The sequence below is a fragment of the Lachnellula hyalina genome (assembly GCF_007821495.1).
Source record: "Lachnellula hyalina strain CBS 185.66 chromosome Unknown contig00092, whole genome shotgun sequence".
Taxonomy (NCBI): Eukaryota; Fungi; Ascomycota; class Leotiomycetes; order Helotiales; family Lachnaceae; genus Lachnellula; species Lachnellula hyalina.
In genome coordinates this window covers 53164-65123 of record NW_022157206.1, presented here as the reverse complement: position 1 = coordinate 65123, position 11960 = coordinate 53164, and the positions used below count along the sequence as shown (strand labels likewise).

The 11960-nt window shown below is 46.7% G+C and overlaps 4 protein-coding genes across 4 annotated transcripts; 3 read left to right on the top strand and 1 right to left on the bottom strand.

Moving 5' to 3' along the window:
- Window positions 1-511: 511 nt before the first annotated feature.
- On the top strand, window positions 512-5737 carry ZRA1_1 (ZEB2-regulated ABC transporter; the record flags this gene model as incomplete). The annotated part of the gene is made up of 9 exons (XM_031150721.1): window positions 512-1086; window positions 1142-1347; window positions 1399-1567; window positions 1623-2370; window positions 2425-2506; window positions 2641-2978; window positions 3034-3224; window positions 3279-3601; window positions 3888-5737. The coding sequence occupies 9 exons, from the start codon at window positions 512-514 to the stop codon at window positions 5735-5737; spliced, it is 4482 nt and encodes a 1493-aa protein (XP_031004342.1).
- A 1095-nt stretch (window positions 5738-6832) lies between these two features.
- LHYA1_G005776 (uncharacterized protein) lies at window positions 6833-7694 on the bottom strand (the record flags this gene model as incomplete). The annotated part of the gene is made up of 3 exons (XM_031150720.1): window positions 6833-7170; window positions 7225-7337; window positions 7393-7694. The coding sequence occupies 3 exons, from the start codon at window positions 7692-7694 to the stop codon at window positions 6833-6835; spliced, it is 753 nt and encodes a 250-aa protein (XP_031004343.1).
- A 1528-nt stretch (window positions 7695-9222) lies between these two features.
- On the top strand, window positions 9223-10046 carry LHYA1_G005775 (uncharacterized protein; the record flags this gene model as incomplete). Its single annotated transcript, XM_031150719.1, has 3 exons — window positions 9223-9295; window positions 9347-9451; window positions 9505-10046. The coding sequence occupies 3 exons, from the start codon at window positions 9223-9225 to the stop codon at window positions 10044-10046; spliced, it is 720 nt and encodes a 239-aa protein (XP_031004340.1).
- Window positions 10047-10585: 539 nt separating this feature from the next.
- LHYA1_G005774 (uncharacterized protein) lies at window positions 10586-11535 on the top strand (the record flags this gene model as incomplete). The annotated part of the gene is made up of 2 exons (XM_031150718.1): window positions 10586-10741; window positions 10846-11535. 2 exons carry the CDS (start codon window positions 10586-10588, stop codon window positions 11533-11535), a joined length of 846 nt encoding a protein of 281 aa, XP_031004341.1.
- Between the last annotated feature and the right edge of the window lie 425 nt (window positions 11536-11960).

The window sequence follows — 11960 nt, the reverse complement described above, 5'->3', positions numbered from 1 at the left end:
AGGATAGTTTATGAGAATTAGATGACATTATAAAATACAAAGAAACCTCCTATTTATTAACATCTTGTTTATTATCTTCGATTACTCCGTAGAAAGAACCCGACTTTCTAATACGGAGTATACCCCGGTTCTGGATTAGGAAAGGTTTTGCGCTAATAATTAAGGCTGTAAATCCCCCGCGCCCCGTCTTCCGTACTACTGTACGGAGTCCGAGAGCCAATCTCCAGATCAAAGACGCAAGGGTGCAAGGGTCGTATGTCGTGCCTCCAAATTCGTATTCGGGAACTGGACTCACCAGTTCACTACGGTATTTACTCAAGTATCGTTCGGCCGATGCGCGGCTCTAATAGTTCGTTGTTCCTCCTCTTGAGTCGAGATTCCCTTCTCTTCCTTTCCTTTTCCATTCATGTAAATGAACATGATTCATTGGCCTTTCTTGACTCTCCTTTCCTCTTATTAATCTGATTAATTGTGCTACTACTCCGACGCTCTTCAGCATCTGGAGCCAGCCATGGCATCTTCTGCTCCGTTTGGAGCCTTGGCTCAGGCAGGCGGCGTGGCTGAGAATCTTGAGGAGAAGGTACAAGAGTCCGCCGAGAAGAGACCCGAGAGCCCCCAACTCGAGCGCGAGACTACGCGCGGAGAATCTATAATGGACTCCTCGGACGATGGTGAAAAAGTCCAGCGAATCAAGCACCTGGCGCGCACCCTTACACACAATTCTGTCAAAAACACCCTTGGGGAGCATGTAAATCCTTTCAACGGCTCTGATAACCCCTCCCTGGATCCTTTGTCAGGCAAATTCAGCTACAGAGCTTGGGTCAAGACTTTGGTTGGACTTCAGTCGCGAGATCCTGAACGATACCCCCAGAGAGTTGCTGGTGTTGCCTACAGGAATCTTGGAGCATATGGCTTTGGCGAATCTACCGACTACCAAAAGACCTTTGGTAATTACCCATTAGAGGCTGCAGGACTTTTTAGGAGAATTATTGGAAAGAGACAACAGACCAAGATCCAAATTCTGAGGGATTTCGATGGTCTTGTTCGAAGTGGAGAAATGCTTGTTGTGTTGGGTAGACCTGGGAGGTAAGAACTAGTCCCCTTGTACCCCAAAATCCACCACTGATTTCTCAATTTCCAGTGGATGCTCAACACTGCTCAAAACAATCTCCGGAGAGACACACGGGTACTTTGTTGACGAGCATACCTCTATCAACTACCAGGGAATTCCAATGAAACAAATGCACAATGATTTCAGGGGAGAATGTATCTACCAAGCCGAAGTTGATATCCATTTCCCTCAATTGACAGTTGGACAAACATTGGAATTTGCCGCGCAAGCACGAGGTAAGTTCCAAGCTTATGGACCCTATGCTAGCTCCAATTGACATGTTCTAGCTCCTCGAAATCGGATTCCTGGTGTCACGAGAGATCAATATGCCGCGCACATGAGGGATGTAATCATGGCTGTCTTTGGACTTACACACACACTCAATACCAAGGTTGGAAACGACTTCATTCGCGGTGTGAGTGGTGGTGAGCGCAAGCGTGTCAGTATTGCAGAAGCGTAAGCCATGAAAGTTTCAGTGTTTTTGATGAAAAAAGCCACTAACTGTCATCAGAGCTCTCGGAGGCAGCCCTCTGCAGTGCTGGGACAACAGTACTCGTGGTCTGGACAGTGCCACCGCGTTGGAATTTGTGAAAACCCTCCGACTTTCGACTGAAATGGCCGGCTCAGCAGCCGTGGTTGCAATTTATCAAGCATCACAATCGATCTACGATGTCTTCGACAAGGTTGCAGTGCTGTACGAAGGTCGACAAATCTATTTCGGAGACATCCACGCTGCAAAAGAATTCTTCATCAACATGGGTTTCGACTGCCCGCTCCGACAAACGACCGCCGATTTCCTCACCTCTCTTACTAGTCCCGCCGAGCGTATTGTCCGACCAGGATTTGAAGGCAAAACTCCTTACACGCCCGATGAGTTCGCAGCTGCGTGGCAAAAGAGTGGAGACAGAGCTCAACTGCTCCAGGAGATCGCAGATTTTGATGAACAGTACCCGGTTGGCGGCGAGCACCTTGAACAGTTCAAAGCATCCCGTCAAGCAGCTCAAGCTAAGGGGCAACGTGTTAAATCTCCGTACACCCTCTCGATTCCTATGCAGGTCAAGCTTTGCACAAAACGTGGTTTCCAAAGATTGCGCGGTGACGCGACTTTGTTCTTCACAGGCCTTTTCGGCCAGACTGCCTTGGCTTTGATTATTAGCAGTATTTTCTTCAACCTTCAAAATGTCACCGCAGATCTTTATAGTAAAGGCGCTCTGCTTTTTTTCTCTATTCTGATGGCAGCTTTTCAATCTGCTTTAGAGGTTGGTCTGACCTTTTCTCGGTGTTGTTCTTGGAACACTATCTAACGGGACTAGATCTTGACGCTTTACGCTCAGCGAGGCATCGTCGAGAAGCATTCGAAATACGCCTTCTACCATCCATCTGCGGAAGCAGTTGGTAAGTAAACTCCTTCCAGAAGCCCCTTTAGCACGACAGTTGTTTCACAGAAAAATTGGCACACTGAAGTTCAATTTCTCATTCTCTGGGCTGCGTATTTCCTTCGAATCTCGATCTTACTAACGCTTTGACAGCCTCTATGATTACTGACCTGCCGAATAAAATATTCACCACTATTTTATTTGATCTGACAATCTACTTCATGACGAACCTCAGAAGGGCACCTGGACCCTTTTTTATCTTTTTACTATTCACGTTCATGTGTACCTTGACTATGTCTATGTACTTCCGTTCTATTGCAGCTATGTCACGCAGTCTATCGCAGGCAATGGCACCCGCGGCGATCTTCATCTTGGCCTTGGTAATCTACACCGGTTTTGCCATTCCAACTAAACAAATGCATCCTTGGTTTAGATGGATTAATTATCTTGACCCTGTGGCTTATGCCTTCGAGGCACTCATGGTCAATGAGGTAAGAATCTTTCGTCGTCTGTTCATGACCCGCAACTTGCTAAAACAGTATGCAGTTTCATGGTCGTCAGATTAGTTGCTCTCAATATATACCAGGTACACTGGGTGGCGTATTCCCCCAATATGGCAACTTGAAAAGTGATGAACAGGTCTGCGCAACTACTGGGGCTTTACCGGGCTCCTTAAATGTTGACGGGGACAATTATCTGGATGTCACCTACCAATACTCCTATTCTCACCTCTGGAGGTAAGAAACACCACCAACTCTAATCTAGCGATGATTTCTAATGAGAACATAAAGGAACTTCGGAATTATGATCGCACTCATGGTCTTCGGATGTACCATTTACATTGTGTCCACAGAATATATCTCTTCCAAGAAGTCTAAGGGTGAGGTTCTGCTTTTCAGACGTGGCAAAGTGCCAGACTTCGCCCCGAAGCCCGACGTCGAATCGAATGTCGATGGCCAAGAAGTTCGACTTGCTCGGTCCAAGACTACCCCAGATGCTCCAGCTAGTATTCAAAAACAAACCGCTATCTTCCATTGGGATTCCGTCAACTATGACATCAAGATTAAGAAGGAACCTCGTAGACTTTTGGATGAAGTCGATGGCTGGGTCAAACGTAAGCTAAATTCAGATCTATTCATTTCCCCTTTAGACATGTTTCGTAGGGCTAGGGCATATTGCTGGGCCTTGTACTCCAACAATGGCTCGCGTCCTTTGGTACAATTATGCCTACCTAAGACCTTCTCGAAAGAAGCGAACTCTACTCGATGTCCTTACTCTTTTGAGCATCTCGTTTTTGAGAGTCAACCAGTCCTAGGAAATCATCTCAAATCCTATGAGACATCTTTCCGACTCACAAACCTTACTGTATTAGGCAATGCTGACTCCAAAATCTTGAACAGCGGGTACTTTGACGGCCCTCATGGGTGTTTCTGGTGCCGGAAAGACCACGCTACTTGATGTACTTGCTAGCCGTACCACAATGGGAGTTGTCACCGGTGAAATGCTTGTCGATGGTCGACAAAGAGATACTGGATTCCAGAGAAAGACAGGCTATGTCCAACAACAGGATCTTCATTTAGCAACCTCTACAGTTAGAGAAGCGTTGAATTTCAGTGCGATTTTGCGTCAACCAAAGCATACACCACATGCCGAAAAGGTCGCTTATGTCGATGAAGTTATCAAGGTCTTGGAAATGGAGACATATGCAGATGCTGTTGTTGGTGTTCCGGGCGAAGGACTTAACGTGGAACAACGAAAAAGACTCACAATTGGTGTGGAACTTGCAGCAAAGCCAGCCCTCTTGCTCTTCCTTGATGAACCTACCTCCGGTCTTGACTCACAAACTGCATGGTCTATCTGCGCGTTGCTTCGTAAGCTTGCAGATAATGGCCAGGCTATTCTTTGCACCATTCATCAACCTTCAGCAATCCTATTTCAGGAATTCGACCGTCTCCTGTTCCTTGCGAAGGGAGGTAAGACGGTTTATTTCGGCGAGATCGGCGAAAACTCCAAGGTTCTGACCGACTATTTTGAAAGTCACGGTTCAAGAAAGTTTGGAGAAGATGAAAATCCAGCTGAAGTTATGTTGGAGGTGATAGGTGCTGCTCCTGGATCAGAGACTGATATTAATTGGCCAGCGGTCTGGAACGAGTCTAAAGAGCGTGCTGAAGTCAAAGCTACTCTTGCTGAGATGAAGGCGACCCTGTCTCAGCTAGAGCATGTGGAGGACGACACAGCTCTTGATTACTACGCCGCTACCTTCAAAGTCCAACTCTGGACTGTTCTACAGCGCGTCTTTGCACAATACTGGCGAACACCGTCTTACCTCTACTCTAAAGTAGCGCTATCTACGCTCACTGCTTTGTTCATTGGATTCTCCTTCTGGAAAGCTTCAACATCAATCCAGGGACTACAGGATCAACTCTTCGCCATCTTCATGCTGCTCACCATCTTCGGCAATCTCACCCAGCAAATCATGCCTCACTTCGTTACCCAACGCTCCCTCTACGAGGTCCGAGAACGACCGTCCAAGACCTATTCGTGGCAGGTGTTCATTCTATCAAACCTTTTGGTCGAACTTCCCTGGAATGCGATGATGGGTGTACTAATGTTCTTTTGCTGGTATTATCCTATCGGACTTTGGCGAAACGCTGTCCCAACGGACGCTGTGACGGAGCGCGGGGGCCTAATGTTCCTTTTCATACTCACATTTCTTCTTTTCACATCGACCTTTACCACCATGGTCATCGCCGGTATTGAGTCTGCAGAAGAAGGCGGCAACATAGCCCAGCTTATGTTCTCAATGACCCTTATCTTTAACGGCGTCCTCGCGTCTCCGTCCAAGTTCCCGCATTTCTGGATCTTCATGTACCGCGTTTCCCCCTTCACCTATCTCGTATCTGGCGTCCTGTCGACAGGCTTAGCAAACACCGATGTCGTATGCGCCGATTACGAATACTTGCACTTCAACCCGCCTCAGGGAATGAACTGCTCCACGTACCTCGATCCCTATAGAGGTCTCGCGGGCGGGTACTATCAAGATGGCGGCGCGGTTAATGATTGCACTTTCTGCACCTTGAGTAAGACAAACCAATTCTTGGAGCAAATTAACGTCAAGTACGACGATCGATGGCGCAACTTTGGGTTGATGTGGGTTTATATTGCTTTTAATGCTGCCGGAGCTGTCTTCCTGTACTGGTTGGCTAGGGTGCCTAAGAACAAGAAGGAGAAGAAGGAGAAGAAGGATTAAGCGGGTGTATGATTTATTGTAGATGGAGGAGTTATTGCATATACACTTGCCGCATATCATATGGATAGGCAAGTTTGGGATATTGCCATCGCCATCGCGGCACCAGACTTTTCATTTTCAGTTTAGTTTATGATAGAACAATACAGTCAGGAGAGTACATAGAATAGATAGCTACGGCTCAATTCGGGAATAATGATGGATATTTGATCGCAAATGCCTCTGCCTCTACACACATCATCGAGACGGCCGTATAAGACACTGTAAGAGTTATATCCTAACTCTTCTACGACCCACTTCGAGAAGGTATATGCAGGCATCATTGGATATATTTCAGCCCCCATGAGATGACCATGCACGCATGCATGGATCGGTGGATTCAAGGCGTTTTCCTCAATCCGTCACCGACGACCTACATGTAGAATATGGCTGATGATCAGCTCACCCTCATCATCGAGTCACAAATTTCTCTTCTCTTCCACTTGGCACGAGAAGTCGTGTTCTAAGGCTGGAATAAAAGACTTTGAATTGTCGCTATGAAAGCGAGAGCCGGGCCCGGGCCAAGGAAACGACGGAGACTGGATAAGGACGAGGTTGAAGATGAAGATGATATTGCATAATATGATGCTCAAGCTTTCAATTTGTCTGAACTGAACGGGTGGAAGTGTACGTGCAGATCCTACACCGAACGCCTGTACGTGGGGATAGCCTCAAGCCCGCCGCGGTACACACTGGCGTACACTAATGCGGCCACGCTGGTTTGGTCGAGAATTTCACTTCTGTACTTACCTCCCCTTGTTTGAATATATAGAAAGTCTCATCCTTTTGATCTCCAGTCTTAGATTTCTAAGTTATAGCCCGCAAAATAAATCTTGATATTGCATTAACACTTATCTAAATCAAAATATCCTGAAACACTCCAACGATTGTTCCCCAGAGAGTCCGATATCAATTTGCATATCTAAAAATCCAAAAACTGCCCAAAGAACACTTGAAACAACACGCGAAAGAATGATGAAGCAAAAACAAAAATATCTGACCAGCAGATCCCGAATAATGATAACCAAGAAACAATATACCGCTGATTGGCAGCCATTTTCACACAATGCCTAAAACATGCTTTATCTTCTTCACCTGGACCATTCTTTGGGGCCCCGAATTGGCCCTGGCATAGGCATTCACAAATTCCTGACGATGGGTAGCATTCAACTGAGATCGAATGTTGTAAATGGGCTCCATATAGTTGTTCACAAGGAAGACGATATCTTGGTAATCGTTGCTCCCTGGATTACTTGCGCCTCTAGCAAAGAAGGCGCCGAGTTTGCTGTTCATCACGGTGGGTAGGTCAAGCGCTGGCCATGCTCTCGGACCAAGTGATGTGGTGCTATTAAGCACTTCGGATGCAGCTTGCAGATTATCAGGCGCTCCAAGAGAACCTGCTCGAATGCTTTAGTGGGTGTCAACTGAGTCGCTGGGTAGATGGCACTCACCACGGAGGATAACATCCACCATAACTTTTAGTTCTGGAACTCCGGAGTTTTCCCCACCAACCTTAATAAATAAGCGGAGAACACCAGAGGTAGGACCAAGAGGCCGCCATACTCTAGAAACTGTTAGAAGCTGAACGGGATTATAATTAAGATAAGTACTGTACGTACTGGTTCTGAGCTTTGACAACCTGAACAAGTTGATCCATGGCGCAACCAACGGTGAGATCAACGTCATTTGTTCCTCGCGTGCTACCACGTAAGAGCAAGGAGTATCCTCCCATAAACGCGTAGGGAACATTGTTGGCACTAAATACGCGCACCAAGAACTCGGCAGCAAGATCGAGGTGGGGTCTGGCTGACACCGCCGATGCACTGGCCAGCTCAAAACCTTGCTGCACAGTGTATGTTTGTGGTGGCTGAGAGCTTCCTCCCTGTTTGGCAGGACCGGCCGGGAGTCTCTGAGATTGCATGGTCGTTTTGGCTGTATGATACTAGGGAACTGGGTATAGATGCTTTGATTATCTGGTAATTGAAAGAAGATACGATGGGAGTAGATGAACTGAAGATGAGGAAAGAGAAAGCAGAAACGAATGGCAATCTTCTCTTAGAGATACACATTGCTGTGTCTGCCCATCACTGAGCTGATCCACGTGTGTAGCCAGCAGTGACCTACGCGGGCGGTTATTCTCAGAGAACATGCTCAGCCGCCCGGTTCCTGTAACGAAACACTCTATTATAACCGCTATCTTCAGAAATAGAAGCAAAACCGTGGGTCTACGGAAAGGTCCGATGACATGGAGGTTCATATGGAAATAAGACCCAGTCGGTGAAGTTGAAACGTAGAAGAAAGAGGAGGAAATTTGACTAAGCGCGCGTGTGTAGGACATATAGACTACGAAAAGCCACCGTAGCTCCACCCAACAGCAGGGAGGGAAGAGCCAGGGCCAGGGGGAGTTGAAGGGGAAGTTGGGCATTCAGTTGGCCTACTAACGGCTTGATAGAACTAAACGACGAAGAAAGGACCACATAGGGATCAAACGGGCTTGCTCCTACAAGTTTGAAACCTATGAATCGCGGCCCGGGGCACTTGCCCGTTCGCAATATAGGAGTTCGAAGGGTCTGGCACTCACAGTCACTGAAAAATTGGGACTTTGTTATATCATAAGCGCCGCTAGTCAGATGAGGCCTGTGCGGGACCGCGGCATAGTATAAGGCCTGCCTAGTAAGTCCTAGCACCTACTAATCGAACACTCAATTTGCTACCAAATTTACTAACAAAAGTCGGTTTTCTTTCTACTTCGCTTCGATTGAAAGTTAAGGTACATGATCCTAACAACAACTTTAAGAAGTTATAGTTATTAAAAATAGTTCAACTAAAGCTCTAGAGTATCGTATTTGAAGATATGTGTTTTTAGCAGTTATATTCGATGTTCTTCCAATTAATTAGTGCTAGATGAGTGTTCGGTTGGTAGGTGCTGGGACTTAAATCGCTTCCTCCTCAGCTGGCGTTTTCAGGGGGGGCACAATTGAATCAATAGAACCCGGAGAAATTCCAACAATGCCAACGGGCTGCAGAAAATCATAGTATGTTAGCCCATTAGCGTCTTTGCGAAACTTTGACCTCCTGGCCACCTTTCCCGTGTAGCCTGCGTTGTTGGAAGTTTGTTGGTCATTTGCGCCAATCACAAATCACCTGTGTGTTGGTTGTGAACCCAATAGAAATCTGCCTTCTGTAGAACGGCGTCAAACTCTTATAGAATTAGATTTCAAACAAGACACCAACAGAAATAATTAATGATTACTATTAATAGACTTGGGGAGAAAATGATCGTGTTTAGAAGTATAAAAGGTAGCTTTAAGAACCATATCTAAGAAGCCTTTCATATCATTCAACCATTTGCAAAATACAACTCTAATTCATATCGACACCCAGCACAAGCAACTCTCATTCCCCCCCCGAACGTTTTAAACATCGAATCTGAAACACCGCTATAAGCAATGGCAAACATAACGCAAGTCGGCAGTAAAATCTTTACTTATGCCCTCATCATTCCATTGCTCTTATTTTATCGTACATTCAACCCTCCAAAAGCTCACTAGATGGAAACCTGACTAAAATTAGCTCTTCTATTATGTGGATGTGTTTCAACCTCCCCAGGGATACCGAATCTCCACTTGGTCCAAATCGAAGTTGATGACGAAACCAAAGTCCGAGTGGGTTATTATGGTATGCAATAGAGGAGGTCCAGATGTCCCCATTAGCATTACTGACTTTGCCAGGAATATGTGCTATTGGAACTGACAACACCGATTGTATTGCTTCGGCGTTCTTATCCAATTCCTCCATTTCAAAGAAATTTCAAAAAAGTTTACGAGGACAACCTTTATCTCAGGACTCCCTGAACGAAGCCATCAAGCTGCAAACTAAAGTTTTCCTCAACGTCTTTGTAATCGCAGGCCTTCTCCTCTTTTTCGGCCTCTTTTTCGAGCTGATTCGAATATGCAGCACTAAACGCAAACGCAAAACAACACCAAGTTCATCAACCATTCGTCGTCAAAATTTCTACCGACAGTTCTCACTCGCCTTGGCCTGGGCCTCGTCCGCGTTCACATTGGCAGCTGCTGCGGCAAACACACAAACCGGCAAGGGACTCAAACAGACTTCTGAAGGCACGATTTCCCCCGGTCAAACTTCACTAGCCCTTCACTGGGTGGCCTGGTCGGTGTCGCTGTTGTTCTCTTTCGGGCTAACAATGCTTCACCGCGGAAGGAGTGGTGTCGCCTCGCAAGCTGGGAAGATGCCCGACTCGAGCTTCGATTAAGGTCTAACGTCCGATGCTGCTCCTATGGGGATTGTGACAGTGTAAGGGTGCGCTGCATACCCGTTGGCCTCAGGCCGCCCCCCACTTAGTTCCCCCCCCCTTTCCCCAACACCCGCGGGGCATATGATAGTGGCTCGGGCAGGGTTTCTGGGAAGCGTGCAGGCCATGCGACGGAAGGAATGCCCGACACTACAATAACTACCTCAAAGATATAATAAAAAGCTAAAGAATAACTCCATTTCCAGATGCAACACGATTGTAGACGAATGCATCTCATGAGACTGGAGTGTGATTTTATAAGGTAAAAAGGTGACTGAATTTCTAAGACTAAAATCTAAGGTGTAAACATATATAAAATGGTAGAGTAACGGGCCCGAACGCACGTGAGTAGGCCTAGCAGTCAAAATGACAGGAGCGAGGTTCTGCATTCACGTGACTTAGTTCTAACCACCTGAAACTCTGAAGCAACCCAGCCCAACGAGCGGCTGAACACCACGACGAACAACATCTTAGAAGTTAATAAAATCATTAAACGCATAATGGACGATAATACTTCTACACCGGTGACCCCGCATATAGCTAGTGCCTCGATATGGGAAGGAAATCTAGGAGACATATATCCACCCGATGGAGGAAGCCAACAGGCTAAAGACGTCATCAATGCCCTTGAAAGCGCCGGAATACCATGCTGCTTAGTGGGTATAGCGGCGTTAAAATACTTCGGTGCCGGAAGAATATCAGAGGCAAGTCGCATTCTATCCTCTTCTCGTTTTAATTTCTCTTGCTAACTATCTGCAAGGATTGGACAATCTGCGTTCCAACAGAACAATTAAGCGCTGCATCATCTGTTCTACAATCACAATCTACTCATGAATTGTGCGCTCCCCGTAATCCGTATCCTGAAAGGCTGTTTCATACATTTCCCCTATTCAAACTCAAAGGATCCGTTGCCTGGATCCAGTTAGTTCCTTCCTCAGATTGCCATTTTGAATGCACCCCTTCCAATTTCGAGCGGAGCCATAAAGGTCTTCCCTACGCTCGCCTGGACATCTTCGCACAAAGCCTACTCGACACATACGATTGGGTTGATCTGGTTGATCTGGTTGACGGGATGGACCTTTCTCCAGAATGGGGTATCGAAAACTTGCAGCTGGATGGCACCGTCGACGTCGCTTGGGCTGAGAGAAAGAATGAGGCTATTAGGGCGTCTGTGCCTCTAACAGACTCATCGTGTCTTCTTGAGGTTAACACGACGCCGTGGGGGAGAAGAGAGATTTGGGAGAGAATTGTGGGGGGTAAACAGAGTAGGATTGGTCCTGAAATTCCCAAGGAGTTTTGGGCGACGAGGTTTCGGCCGAAGGGCGATCAGGATCCGAGGTTACCGCGTGAGAAACGAGCATTCGATCCCTTGAAAGATGTCGAGTGCTCCGGTGATCCTAGTAATTACGACGTTGTGGTTGTGAATTGGGGTCAAGTGGCGGAAACTTGACCTTTGGGGGCTCCGGTCAGTAAGTGGGGACGGAAGGGAAGGTGATAAAGTAGCGCTCACACTTGCCATATATATTCTTTTTTATTGATTCTGACTCATCTCATGAGTTCTTCAAGCAAGTACTAATCACTTCATGTAAGACTTGGGCGGACTTTTCTTTTCACATCTCGCTCGCCCTGCCTAAATCCACTCACCCTCGTCAGCACCTGAGACCCTTCCTACTACGTCCTCTTCATCAGTGCTAGCTAAGCAAGTTTTACCTAAGCTCTAAGCTTTCAGTTAATATACATTCTGTATTAGTCCCCGCAACTCTCAATTCGCACCAGTCTGATTCGCACTCCTTTCTACGCTCTCCCGAGGCCTGATGCTAAGCATGACCCCCCCCCCCCTAATCACAGACCTCCTTTTGGGTTTCTGGACATTGA